Source organism: Pongo pygmaeus, chromosome 1 (assembly GCF_028885625.2).
Source record: "Pongo pygmaeus isolate AG05252 chromosome 1, NHGRI_mPonPyg2-v2.0_pri, whole genome shotgun sequence".
Classification (NCBI taxonomy): Eukaryota; Metazoa; Chordata; class Mammalia; order Primates; family Hominidae; genus Pongo; species Pongo pygmaeus.
In genome coordinates this window covers 13,451,176-13,466,099 of record NC_072373.2, presented here as the reverse complement: position 1 = coordinate 13,466,099, position 14,924 = coordinate 13,451,176, and the positions used below count along the sequence as shown (strand labels likewise).

The 14,924-nt window shown below is 36.1% G+C and overlaps 1 protein-coding gene across 1 annotated transcript in view; it reads right to left on the bottom strand.

Annotated features, from left to right (window-relative positions):
• The window catches only part of LYST (lysosomal trafficking regulator), a 213,551-nt gene that overhangs the window by 127,556 nt on the left and 71,071 nt on the right, over positions 1 to 14,924 (bottom strand). The window contains exons 11-14 of the mRNA XM_054448938.2: positions 10,567 to 10,676; positions 8,022 to 8,448; positions 5,023 to 5,167; positions 3,513 to 3,686 (exon numbers count right to left, since the gene is read on the bottom strand). Of these exons, the coding sequence (XP_054304913.1) occupies positions 3,513 to 3,686; positions 5,023 to 5,167; positions 8,022 to 8,448; positions 10,567 to 10,676 (856 nt within the window). The remainder of the gene's footprint in view (positions 1 to 3,512; positions 3,687 to 5,022; positions 5,168 to 8,021; positions 8,449 to 10,566; positions 10,677 to 14,924) is intronic.

Below are 14,924 nucleotides of genomic sequence, written 5' to 3'. Positions count from 1 at the left end.
AAGGGTGAAAGAAAACCTTTTGCAGGATGCATGCAAAATGAATTAAACAAATATTAAGTATCTACTATGTGCCATATAGTTCTGCCATATTTGTAAGCTGTTAATAACAACTAATAGAAAGTATTAACTCATTTTCAGTATTGTTACCTTATTTTAAAAGGCCTCTTCAAATATATTCTTTTAGAAATTCATTTTTTTTTTTTTAATTGAGACAGGGTCTCGCTCTGTCACCCAGGCTGAAGTGCAGGGGTGCAATCATGGCTCACTGTAGCCTTGACTTACTGGGCTCAGGTGATCCTCCTGCCTCAGCCTCCCGAATAGCTGGGACTACAGCTACACATCACCATGCCCAGCTAATTTTTTTATTTTTAGTAGAGACATGGTTTTTCCATGTTGCCCAGGTTGGTCTTGAATTCCCGGGCTCAAGCAATCCTTCTGCCTCGGCCTATCAAAGTGCTGGGATTACAGGCATGAAGCACTATGCCTGGCCTAGAAATTATTCTATAGCTTATAAGGTGATGAAGATACTAGAGCACCAAGTTTAAGTCAACAGAATAGAATATTTGTCCTTGGTCACTTGCTCTGTTAACCAATGAAATTAACTTGTGCCAAATGGCAAACAATTCTTTCAAAGGAATGTAGCTGTAAGTTGGTGGGGAAAAAAAACAGAGTGATATGTGAATCAAGTGACCATGCTTACTAATTTCAGACTGTCCACAATAAAAATCTAATCTCTCATTCTGAACATGTCTAATGGTTTATGGTTCCTCTACCTGTCAGTTGATGTAATTCAGAAAAAGGCTGCAGGGGCAGCAAAGCATAGGGTTTTAAAGCATGGGCCCTCCCTAGGGTCAGAGTCTAGGTTAAACTTTCAGCTCTACCCCTTACTTGTGGCATGAGTTTGGGCAAGTCACTCTAGGTCTCAGTTGCCTCATATGTAAAATTGGGATAATAATATACCTACTTCATAGTATTGTTGGGAGGATTAAATCAGGTAATCTGTACAAAGTGCCTAATACAGTGCCTGGCACATGTTGAGAGCTCAAGAAATTGAGTGGAGAGTATCTAGGAGGAGAAAGAGGCTCTCTACTTACAACTCCAGCCCCAGCTCCATCTGATTTAACTATAGGTTCTGGAAACAAATTTGCTGATTGGCTACAGCTGCCATGGCAGGTATGAGGATCGAGAACGTCACAGACAGCATTTTATTTGGAACATGGAAAATGGAAATTAGGCTTCAATTACGTATTTTTACATTTTTTTAAATGAATACAACAAAACTGAACTCTTAATTTTACTTCCAAAGCATGTTCTTGCTTGTGGCAGACACCACGGACTGTAAAGCAATCCACAAGCCCTTGCTCCCTGTCTCCCTCTATTATTGAGGCTGGACAGCTGTAAGCAATCAATTGCTGCAGCCTCCTGCAGTGATGCCCTGTCCTCCACCTCAAACTGTCCTCCTCCCACCTGCACAGGGCAAGTTCCATCTCCTCCTTCAGGTCTCAGCTTTAATACCCTGTTCTTAGATAGGCCTTCCCTGATCCACCCATTGTAAGTGTCAAACTCGATATTTTCTGTCTCAGGGTTTTAAAGCATGGGCCTCACAGTATTTGTCAGCATTTGTAAATATTCATTTAATTGTGTTTGCTTGTTGTCTGACTCCTCATCAGACTGTGAACTCCAGGAAGGCAGGGAATGTGTCTATCTTGTTTACCACTGTCCCCCAGGCCTAATTAATATATCAAGTATTCAAAACACTGTAATTCCTCAATAAATGTGATGAATGAACAAAGGAATGAATAAAAATAGGTTAATCTGTGTTAAGGGTATATGTTATTTCCATGGTCTAATCTACTTTGAGGGATTTTTGAGAGAATTAGATGATGTATATAAAGCACCTAGCAAAAGGTCTGCAACATAATAAGTATGCAATACATTATGTTCCCTTTGATTAAATCTAGACTTCTCAGCTTGGCATTCAAAGCCTGTTAAGTAGTCTCACCATGTCCATTCATTTTTATTTCTCATTATTCAACTTAAACTCATCCAACCAGCTTAATCCTCTACCATGCTACGTTACAGTTTTGAATTCTCTATCTTCTTTCATGCTACTTCATTCAATACAATACTTCCCAATGCTTACAAATCGAAGATACCTTATAGTTCCTACAGGCTAAAATTTTACATTAAGATATTCCACAAGATGTTTCTTATTAACTTGGCTCACAATTCTCCTATGTGGTAAAAATCATACAGTACTCTCCCTGAATCTATCACTTGGTATATTTCTAGCACTCTATCTGAATCTATCACCTTATACACAGGCTAGTCATTCTAATTTCTTTTGAAAGCCTAATTTAATTTAGGTATTAGCCTTATTAGCCACTTAATTTAAATAATTATCATGGCTTCAGTTTTATAATATATGGGCTTGCAGGATGAAATTATAGATTCTGTTCTTTGATATATAGTTATACATAAATGTCTAAATTTTTAGGTATCTGCATGCTCCCCAAACCCAAATATTAATTTTCAACAGTCACTTCTACAGGAGTGCTTATTTTGCATGAAAATGACCAATAGGAAAAAAAAGTCCAACTCTGACAGATTTGTAAGTTATAGTAAATTTTTCAGAGAAATGCAAATCAAAACCACAATGAGATACCATCTCACACCAGTTAGAATGGCGATCATTAAAAAGTCAAGAAACAACAGATGCTGGAGAGGATGTGGAGAAATAGGAACACTTTTACACTGTTGGTGGGACTGTAAACTAGTTCAACCATTGTGGAAGACAGTGTGGCGATTCCTCAAGGATCTAGAACTAGAAATACCATTTGACCCAGCTGTCCCATTACTGGGTATATACCCAAAGGATTATAAATCATACTGCTATAAAGACACATGCACATGTATGCTTACTGAGGCACTATTCACAATAGCAAAGACTTGGAACCAACCCAAATGTCCAGCAATGATAGACTGGATTAAGAAAATGTGGCACATATACACCATGGAATACTATGCAGCCATAAAAAATGATGAGTTCATGTCCTTTGTAGGGACATGGATGAAGCTGGAAACCATCATTCTCAGCAAACGATCACAGGGACAAAAAACCAAACACCACAGGTTCTCACTCATAGGTGGGAATTGAACAATGAGAACACATGGACACAGGAAGGGGAACATCACACACCGGGGCCTGTCGTGGGGTGGGGGAAGCGGGGAGGGATAGCATAGGAGATATACCTAATGTAAATGATGAGTTAATGGGTGCAGCACACCAACATGACACATATATACATATGTAACAAACCTGCATGTTGTGCACATGTACCCTAGAACTTAAAGTATAATAATAATAAAAAAGAAACAACAACAAAAAAAAAATAGTAAATTTTATTATAGTAAAAACCTAGAATTTTCTGTAGTTTCAGAAGCTATAATAGACTAATGAAACATAACATTGTAACTGAGATTGAGATGCATTTTCTCAAAATGCTTCCTACCTCTGTCCAGAGACCCATATGGAGATTTTCCCATGAATCCTCCTTTTCCCTTGGGGCTGCTGTAAGTAGGTGAGTACTAAATGTTGCCATTTGCTTGGAAGGAAAATATTCTCCTGTGATTCAACCTGTGCTAGTAAAACAGCTTTCATGTCATCATTTGAATCCATGCACACACTACAGAAAAAGAGAAAAGGCATAGGCTGAAAACATGAAAATTCTGACCTCACTGTTTAACATATATATAGTAACTATAATTCTAAATATTTAAGTAAGATTAAAAATCAGTTCTATTTTTTTTAAAGTGCTTGAAAAGTCAGTAGGTCTTCGTTTTATACCATAAGCTACTTAGTTATTCTATCATTACCTCAATTCATGAACTAAAATAGATTAGACTCATTGGCTGGTAGTCATAATTTAGGCAATAATTTTCAGAATTCAGTTTGTAAAAAAATATGTATTATTACTATTTATATAGTCATTGCCCATTTAGAAATTACAATGTATTATTTGGTTCATAGAAAAATTAATATAAATGTCTAAATACCAGACTGTATTGGAGGTCTAATCTGCTTTGTGGGATTACTGAAAGAATGAGGAGATAATGTACATAAGGCACCTAGTAATGTTTGTAATGTTTACAAAGTATAGATTCCTAAATAACATACTGGTTTGTTTAGATTTGAGTTTTAGACAAATAGTATCATACTATTCATACTCAATACAAATAAAAGACCTGTATCTATACTACTTAATAAAGGAGATAGCATAAAAGGACAAGATAACAAGGAGAACCCAAGCTTATTAGGTAATGGCTATTAAATATATAATCCACATGGAAAACTTATATCTGTTAATAACATCTTAAGACCATTACAATCTGATAGAATATTTCCATAGCATAAGACTTCAGTATTTGATCTAAAATCAAACAGAGAATTAATGTATTTTACTTATTAATTTATTTTTTATTTTTATTTATTTATTTTTGAGACAGAGTCTCACTCTGTCACCCAGACTGGAGTGCAGTGGCGTGATCTGGGCTCACTGCAACCTCTGCCTCCCAGGCTCAAGCGATTCTCCTGCTTCAGCCTCCCAAGTAGCTGGGACTACAGGCATGCACCATCATGCCTGGCTAATTTTTGCGGTTTTTTGTTTTTTTGTTTTTATTTTTATTTTCTGTAGATATTGTGTTTCACTATGTTGGCCAGGCTGGTCTCAAACTCCTGACCTCAGGTGATCTGCCTGCCTTGGCCCCCCAAAGTGCTGGGATTACAGGCATGAGCCACCACACCCAGCCAAGAATTAATATATTTTAGACTTTATGGAGTTTTGGATAGAATAATACACTATTACAAAAGTGGTATTAATAGCTGTTAGAATGTATATATTTTTAAATGAGGCTTTTTGTTTTGCTATAATGAACTTTTATTAGCAGATTTCACATTAATGTCTCTTACATAAATTATTTAAATACATTATCTATTCATGGGAGGCTGAGGATAATCAATACCGAAAGATAAAAGTGGCATTGTGGGGATCAGCCCACACTTGGATCATCAACGCTTTGGATCCCAGTGAAATTATATGAATACATCCTTCTTCTATGAGTCTTTCACCAGGATTTATGTACTCTGCACCTTCTGGTCTGTCGCTCTCTATAAGAAAAAGATGTTAGAATGATCAGTAAAATGGTTCATAACAATTGAGTAGAAAAGTGAATTTAGAAGAATACAAAGCAAATTTGTTCATTTGTAGTAGGTTATCTACCCAGAATGTCTGAGCCTGACCTGTTCCAAACAACCATATTTCCAGAGTATAGATGTTAACTCCAAAAAAGCACACGGAATGTAAAATGGTAATTCAGTACTTTAAAAGTTTATTAGATGTTTAAAAATGTATAATAACTGAGGACAATTGTGGGCATAACCAGACTGCTATGTGACAACCTATTACAATGTGTACCAAGCTTCTTTTATCAACTATGACTTCACTGACCCTCGTCCAGGGAGCACACATCATTGTCCATGCCTCACACTACCAAAACTCATTCTAGAATTACCATAATACGGCATGATTTTTAAAAATTTCATACTACAAATTTTAAGGAAAAACTCTAGTGTTTGAATATATTCATAATTTATATGCCCTGGTGAGTAGTCTTTGAATATAATTGCTAAGTGATTCTGAAACTCTAATGTTTCTTTAAGGCAAGCTAGGGTAAATGCTTACAGGTTTGGGCTATCTGGTTATTCATCTTGACTCCTCTTCCTCATCTTTGAAAACCCAGCACTACCTGAAGATGTATGATGATCTACTTGTCATTATAATACACGTGACTTTATGTAAAGCTATGTTATGATATATCAAAATACAAAATACATGTCCAAAGGCTTAGACTTTTAAAGAACACTACTGCTTATTAGACTGCACACATATTAGTTGCTATTTTTCAACAGGTAAAACCATGACCGATATTAAAAAAATACTCCCTGTAGGGATGACAATAGTTTTAAAAAAGAAGAGTTAAGGTCACTGATTATTTTGAGGCTACTGACCAAGATAAATGATATATAGAGAACTCATATCTGATGTGAAATTTTAAAAATGTTCCATACCAAATATGAACTTCTACAAATAAAAGAGTAGGACAAAACCAGTGTGTACCTAGGAATTATAGAGTAGTAATATTACAAATATTTAACTTAATGCTCACAACCATCTTATAAGGTAAATATAGATAGGGTGACAGAATTGAGGCGCTGAGAGGTTAATTTGCCCAAAGGCACCAGTTAGTTTAGAGGTAAAAGGTAAGATACCACAGCAAAATATTCTTTATTTCTCTTCAAAAATTTTTATATATGTCTACAATTTTTAAGTGTTTATACAAAATCATCTTTCTAAAATATGTTTTCTAATATATCCTTAAAATAAAAAACTAAGAAAAAACTTTCCAATATTTACTTTTCTCAGGTCACTATGCATATTTATTCATAAGAGACTGTTTACATTGAGATTGCCTCTATCAAAACATGAGAAAGCAATCTGCACAGCTTATAGTATAGTAGCAATGTTAAGGCTCTGGAATTAAAAACAAGTGGGTTTCAATTCCTTTCCATCAACTACCAGCTATATAACTTGGTCATGCTACTTAACTTCCTCTAAAAATACAGATAGTATGAGCACTTACTAACTTGTTAAGATTAAAAATGTATATAGAAACAGCTGAGCAAAGTGACACATATACAGAAAGCACTCAACGCACATTAGATAGCATCATAATAAATATTATCACATGTAGAGCTATCAGTTCTTAGGTGGCAAAATTCGATCCACAACAGAAAATTCTAGTGAAGGCATAGTGTCCTAAAACAGAGGTTCCACTGGATGAGAAAGATTTGTGGAATGAAGAGCTATCGAGGCCTGCATCTCCATGTACATATAAAACCCTAAACATCTGCCTCATCCAGTCATTTCATTCATTCCACAGGCCCTAAGAATTATCCTATCTACTTCACTTTCCATCACCATAAACTGCTTTTCAATGAACAGTTTTTTTTTCTGCCCTAGTCATATGAGAAACAAGGTGCAGTACAATAGCAATTCTTCCGTTAAAGAAGGAACTGGAATGAAATTTATTCTAATGTTGGAGAATGGCTGATGCATTTAAACATTCTGTGACAGGAACTAGGGGAAGGCCACTGAGGTAAGACATGGCATGAGAAGGAGAACTTGAAATAAAAGAGAGAAAGAAGTTCGCAACCAGCCTGACCAACATGGAGAAACCTCTGTCTCTACTAAAAATACAAAATTAGCCGGGTGTGGTGGCTCACACCTGCAGTCCTAGCACTTTGGGAGGCTGAGGTGAGCAGATCACCTGAGGTCAGGAGTTCGAGACCAGCCTGGCCGACATGGTGAAACCCCATCACTACTAAAAATATAAAATTAGCCAGGTGTGGTTGCTGGCACCTGAATCTCAGCTACTCGGGAGGCTAAAGCAGGAGAATCGCTTGAATCCGGGAGGTGGAGGTTGCAGTGAGCCGAGATCGCGCCATTGCACTCTGGCCTGGGCAAGGAGAGTGAAACTCTGTCTCAAAAAAAAAGAGAGAGAAAGAAAATGAAATGGGGACTGTCTAATAGGGGCTGGGAAACAACAGAAAGAAAAGCAGCTATAGGGTTTTATCCTTTTGTAACATCAGGAGCCACCCTAATCCAGTAATGGGACCAGGAAAGAAGTCCCATAAGGAACTCTAGGGGCTGATGACCCCAGAAAAACTTGTATATGTGGTGTCCCCTTCACCCCTATAAAAAACTAAAGTTTCCGTAATGGAGATTCAAGGATATATGATAACTCATGCTTTGATAAGTCAGGACCTACCACCACTAAGTAAGGCATTTAAGGTGAGGAACATGTTAAGAGTGTTAAGAACACTACCACATTTTTACAGCTCAAGGAAAATTATAGTCTGAAAACAATCTTTGTGAACAAATCAGATAATCCTGTCATCATACCTGTACCGTCAAAACTGCTATCTGGTAAAATTAATGATTTGTTTCTTTTCTTTATTTTCTTTCCTTTTTCTGTGGTACTCTCAGCTTCATGGATACACTCCACATTAAACCACAGTGAAACACTGAAACCTTCTGATAGGTGTGGCCAGCAGTTTTGCCCCAGCAACGGCAGGTGGACAGGGGCTATGTGCCAAGATGAAAGCAGCCGATGGGGAAAACTCTCTCTATCAGCCTCTTTCTTGCTCCGTGAAACTCGTGCTCTTCTCAATAAACCCATGGCCTTACTGTTTAAAATCCCAGGATACTTTTGCGATGAAACACCGTTGCTTAAATTTGGAGTGTGCAGTAAAGGGAAGGTTAGATACTGTGAAGGGCTCATAGTAGTATCACTTTCAATAATTTTCAGAATACCCAGAAGAAGAATTTTCTAGAGAAAAAGAAAAACAAATGAAACTTTCTGATCACATAATAAAGCACATAATAATCTTGAAATTTAGGTTATAAATGAAAATACAAACATACCCACACTTATCAGCATTCCTATTTAAATACCTTCCTATCTCCCACATCTTTAAAATTTTCATTTTTTTGTAGCTGAGATAAAATATGAAACAGATTTCATTCTTTTTTTTTTTTTTTTTTTTTTTTTTTTAAGACAGTCTCACTCTGTTGCCCAGGCTGGAATGCAGTGGCACGATCTCGGCTCACTGTAACCTCCGCCTCCCAGGTTCAGGTGATTCTCCTGCCTCAGCCTCCAGAGTAGCTGGGATTATAGGCACCCACCACCACCCCCAGCTAATTTTTGTTGTTTTAGTAGAGATGAAGTTTCATCATGTTGGCCAGGCTAGTCTTGCACTTCTGACCTCAGGTGATCCACCCACCTCAGCCTCCCAAAGTGCTGGGATTACAGGTGTGAGTCACCATGCCCAGGCTTCGTTCTTAAAATATGTAATCTTTTGTGGTTAATTTGTTTCATGTTTAGATTTTTTTTTTTTTTTGAGATGCAGTTTAGCTCTTGTTGCCCAGGCTGGAGGGCAATGGCGTGATCTCAGTTCACTGTAACCTCTGCCTCCTGGGTTCAAGCGATTCTCCTGCCTCAGCCTCCTTGAGTAGCTGGGATTACAGGTGCATGCCACCACGCCCACCTAATTTTTGTATTTTTAGTAGAGATGGGGTTTCATCATATTGGTCAGGCTGATGTCGAACTCCTGACCTCAGGTGATCTGCCCACCTAGGCCTCCCAAAGTGCTGGGATTACAGGCGTGAGCCATGGCGCCCTGCCTTAGATGTTTTTTTTTTTATTTTTTTATTTTTAATTTTTGTGGATACATAGTAGGTACATATATTTATGGGGTACCTAGATTTTTTGATATATATTTAGATTTAATAGTTATGATTTGGTTTTAAATTTTAAATTAAGTATAATACTTATATCAAGAATCATTTCTACCAAAGAAAAATGTTTATTTCTAAGTAAACCATGGTTCTTCTCCCAATTACTTTTAAATCAGGGATATAACCAGAGACATTACAAATTCTCCAGATTTCTGACTTTAGAGCACGACTGGCTTCGTAAAACTAAGTGTTCAATTACTTTCCAGTTTATTTCACATGATTTTTTCATATCAAGTAAATTTTCTTTCATCTGTGTTTGGCAAACTGAAACAAGGTTTTAAGCTTTTATTTATATTACAAGTTTTTGGTTAAACTGAAATGTAGAATTTATAGAAAATATAAGAGGAAATGCCCATTTAATTAAAGGCAAGAACAATGACTAAGGAGAGAAAAGGAAAAAAATAAGAAAGATTAACCTAGTACAATGTCCTATTCATGCTTAAAATAACACCTGATGTTGATTATGATAATGACAAATATACTCAGAAGAAGTAATAAAAACGCATTCCACAAATATAGCAGCCAGTTTTCAATGATCTACACTAGTGGTTTTTAACCCATGTTCCACAGAGCTCCCTCAGGAACCTTGGGACTGGAGCAGGGTGATAAAGTGGGCAGGGCTCTGGAACATCCAATCCCACTACAAAGTAGCTCCAAAGTTTTCTGTCTTATTTGCTTATGCTTCTAGTCAAGGTTTCATTATAAAAATGGGTTTCCTAGCAGATAACAGTTTAAAAGACACTAAGCCACACCAATGGAAAGGGGAAGTATAGACAATAATTGAAAAGTATAGTGGATAATAACCTTTTGAAAAGGATGATCCCTAAGATGGTTATAACTATTCATAATTAAGTTCTCTTTAGTAATTAAAATTGTTCAGCTTTTCTGAAGCACAAAAACTGGGGATGGGGTGGGTAAAGAAAACATAATCTCAGCGATATGTCTGGTTAATCAAAATTGAAGTGAAATGGTTAAAATATATGCAAATAATTGAGTATTTCACACATAATAACATGAAATTGCCTATATCAACTGTCACATCAAAAGAAAGAGCTTAGTAACATTTCTAAATAATTAAAAATACATTCTATTAAAAATTATAAGTGAAATAATTTATCAGTGAAAAATGTAAAAATTATAGCATATTTACTGTACAAGGAGATTTCTCCAGAAATATTCTCAAAAGAAGGGTTAGCTCTTCTGAACATGTTCTTGAACTCATCAAAGATACCAAAAGATCCACCAATACTCTCTGGCATGCTAAATTAAAGAAAGAGGGAAAAAATTAAAGCAAGTACACAATTAGAGGAACAAATGAGCAATTTCACCAAAAGAGGTAAAATACTATTGTCACTTTTTGAATGGATTATAAAAAATCTAGTATAGGAATCACAAAATTTGCTGAAGAAATAGCAATATAACTAAATGTAAATCAACCCACCAACCATCAAAAACAACAAAAACCACTTTTATTTTTATTATTTTTATTATTATTATTATTTTAGACAGAGTCTCACTCTGTCACCCAGGCTGGGGTGCAATGGCATGATCTCGGCTCACTGCAACCTCCACCTTCCGGGTTTAAGCAATTCTCCTGCCTCACTCTCCCGAGGAGCTGGGACTACAGGCACGTGTCACCATGCCCAGCTAATTTTTGTATTTTTAGTAGAGACGGAGTTTCACCATGTTGGCCAGGCTGGTCTCGAACTCCTGACCTCAGGTGATCCAGCCGCCTCGGCCTCCCAAAGTTCAGGGATTACAGGTGTGAGCTACCATGCCCGGCCAGCAGGAGCTCACTTTTCTTGAAGATTAATTAGCTACAAGTAAACTAAGGGCATTCTTTAAAGAAGCATAAATCAATATAATATTTGTTAAGCTAATACTTCTATATCATAAAATAGTCTGCTATCTTATCTTGAAAACGTTTAATTATATCTATCACTTTTTAAGTACAAAATTAGATGACAAGTAGTGGAAATATTAAAGATGATTTAAATACTTAAATACCACAAACTATTTAGTTTGAACATTTTCTTTATTCCACCATAGGTTTAGCATAAAACATAAATGGTGACACACAAATTCATAGAATTCTTTAGAGCAAAATAATAACTAATATTGGTAGAGCAAATTACAGTGTTCAAAGTATTTTTACATGCTTTATTTCAGCTGATCCTCACCAAAAACAAAAAACCCTAGAAAATAAATATTATCTCCACTTTGACCTGAAAGAAATAATCTTGATTTAAAACCTGAGGTAAGTTTTAAAAGATTGGTGGTTTTGGAAGACCTGGAGTTTAGAGAATAGAAGCCATATTTAAGCAACATATTTTGTAGAAGCAATGAGCTGACACAGTAGCAAAATAGTGCATACATCTGGAGAGACTACTTGCAATGAGACTATAAAATAGCATGGACTTTACCCTGTACATAACATGAATCTATTAAAGGTTTTTAAGTAGGAAAATAATATGATCAAAGTGTGTGTGCTTATTTTTTTTTTTCCAGTTCAAAACTGACAGGTTCCAGTTAAAAATGGGGGAATGGATATATACACTTGCTTCTGTGTACTACTGAAAACTCATAGCATTAAAGTACAGAATTATAAGAAGGAAGAAACCTGTAACAGAAAAAATATGTGGGGGCAGTGGGCATTGGGGCACATCTAGTAAGAGATTTAAAAATATTTCTTGAAGACGGAAAAGTAGATGGATAAAAGAGAAAGCTGCAACCTAGAATTCCTTTGAATTACAAAGAGGTTCAGAGCAGTAAGAAGCTGAGTTGTCCATCTAAGGTCTGGAGAGAAAGTGAGAGGGCGGCTGACAATACAGGGATTAATGAAAGGTCTGTCTGTGAATATCCACCTCTCTCCTGTTTCTCAGTACAGAGCACAGATAGTTCAGTATTCACTTCTAGGTCCCAAACCTGATAACTCTTCTCTAAAGACACAAAATGGATTACCAAGCAAAAGGTCAGGTGTACATAGGCTTTTAGCATCACGGCTACTGAGTATAACTGTACAGTCTGCAGACTGAACAAACTGCCTAACCAAAGGGAAAAGTAGAGACTAAAATAAAGTCTGAATGCTGTATGCCAAGCCATGCATCCTGGTTTTGGGCTGTGATGCCTGGATCAAGAAAGGGATGCCTTTTTTCTCAGCACAAAGACACTATATGCCAGCCAAGCCCTATATGTGAAAGATGCATTTTTCTAAGGTATGCAAACTGCCATGTAGGGTAATAGTATCCCTAATGGTCCCCCAAAGTAAAGCCCTCTTCACTAGGTGTTTGGGAAGCCCCTAATCATCCAATGGCACATTCACACAGAGCTCTTCAACATACTACCCACCCAGGAAAGAGGCCAAAATAGAAAACAAATTCACTTTCACAATATTAGAGGAAATCTCCAACAGTTTTATTAAATATATATGGGCTAAAAAGGTTCATAAAAATATTAGAGAATTAGCAACCTAAAGCAGTAAAAACAATATTTAAAAAACAAAAAACAGACAAAACTGACCCCAGAGGAAAAAGAGATAATTTGGGGACAGAAGAACCTTTAAGATGTTTATTACCATAATCAAATATATACAAGGAGATATTATATCCTTATATGAAAAAGAAATAACCAGAAAACAATCAAAAAAGAGCTCTTAAATATTAAAATTACTGAAATAAGAAATTAAAGGTTGGGATTGAAAAAATGTCTCAAAATGTAGCATAAAAACAGTGACGCAGTCAATACGACAGGAAGGATAATCTTATCTTTGCAAGATCAATTGGGAAGGCTCAAGATTACAATTAGAATACAAGAAAAAAAGAGGAGGGAATATGGAGAGGAGAAAATTATTTTTTAAAATAATAAATCTTTATGATCCTGTATTAGATCTAAGATATGACACTAAAAGCAAAGCAATGAAAGATAGAATAGACTAATAGGACTTCATAAAAATCTTTTAAAACATGCTTCAAAGTAAACCATCAAGAAAGTTAAGAAACAGCACAAAGAATGGGAGAAAATATTTGCAAAGCACATATCTGATGAGGAACTTGCATCTAGAATACATAAAAAAACCTCTTACTATTCAATAATCAAAACATGAATCACCAGTATAAAAATGGTTGAAGGATTTGGATAGGCATTTCTCTGAAGAAATCCAAAGAAAATACGCAAATAGCTAAAAAGCACACTGCTATGGGGTAAGTATCTGTCCCCTCCAAAACTCAAGTGGAAATTTGGTTGCCACTGTGGTAGTGTTAAGAGATGGGATCTTTGGGAGGTGACTGGGTCATGAGGAGTCTGCCCTCATGGGTGCGATTCATGCCCTTATGAAAGGGAGAGTTCAGCCTCCTTTTGCCTCTCTTCCTTTCTGCATTTTGCCATGTGAGGATGCAGCAAAAAGGCCCTTGCCAGATGCTGGCACTTTGATCTTGGACTTTCAGTCTCCAGAACTGTGAGAAAATAAATTTCTGTTCATTATAAATCACTCAGTCTCTGATATTCCGTTATAGTAGCACAAAAGGGACTAAGGCACACACAAAGGTATACTTAATACATTAGCCTTCCAGGAAATACAAATCAAAATCACAATGAGATACCACTTCATATCCACTAGGATAGATATAATTAAAAAGGCATATAATAACAAGTGTTGGCAAGAATGTGAAGAAATTAGAACCCTTATACACTGATGGTAAGAATGTAAAATGGTATAGCCATTTTGGACAACAGTCTGTCAATTTCTCAAATGATTAAACACAGAGTTACCATATGACCCAAAATAAATGACTCAAGAGAAATGAAAACATATGTCCACACAAAAAATTGTACGAGTGTTCATAGCAGCATTATTCATAGTAGCAAAAAAGGAGAACAACCCAAATGTCCATCAACTGATGAATGGATAAATCAAATGCAGTATATCCACACAATGGAATGTTATTTCAGCCAAAAAAGAAAAGAAGCAGGGAAGGGGAAAAGTAACTTTATAGTGGAGAGACCTGACAAACACTACTTAATGCAAATGATCAAGGTCAACATCAACAATTATAAATCATGTTGACAATATGTACCCTTGATAGGATTTAATGACAATGGCACTTTGTTTTTATTATCTTCCTCTCAAAAGCCCATACCCCTAGCATAATCATGACTTTTGACAAAGGTGCCAAAACCATTCAATGGGGGAGGGACAGTCTCTTCAACAAATGATGCTGAGAAAATTGGATATTCACACGCAAAATAATAATAATAATAAAGTTGGGTCCTTACCTAACACTGTATACAAAATTTAACTCAAAATGAATTCAGGATCTAAGTGTAAAATTATATATCCCTAAGAATAAAACTTACGGGGAACACCCCATAATATTAGATTTGTCAATGATTTCTTAGATATGACAACAAAGGTATAGCCAACTAAATAAAAAAATAGATAAACTGACTTCAAAATGAAAAACTTTTGTGCATCAAAGGATACTATCAACAGAGTAAAAACAGAACATACAG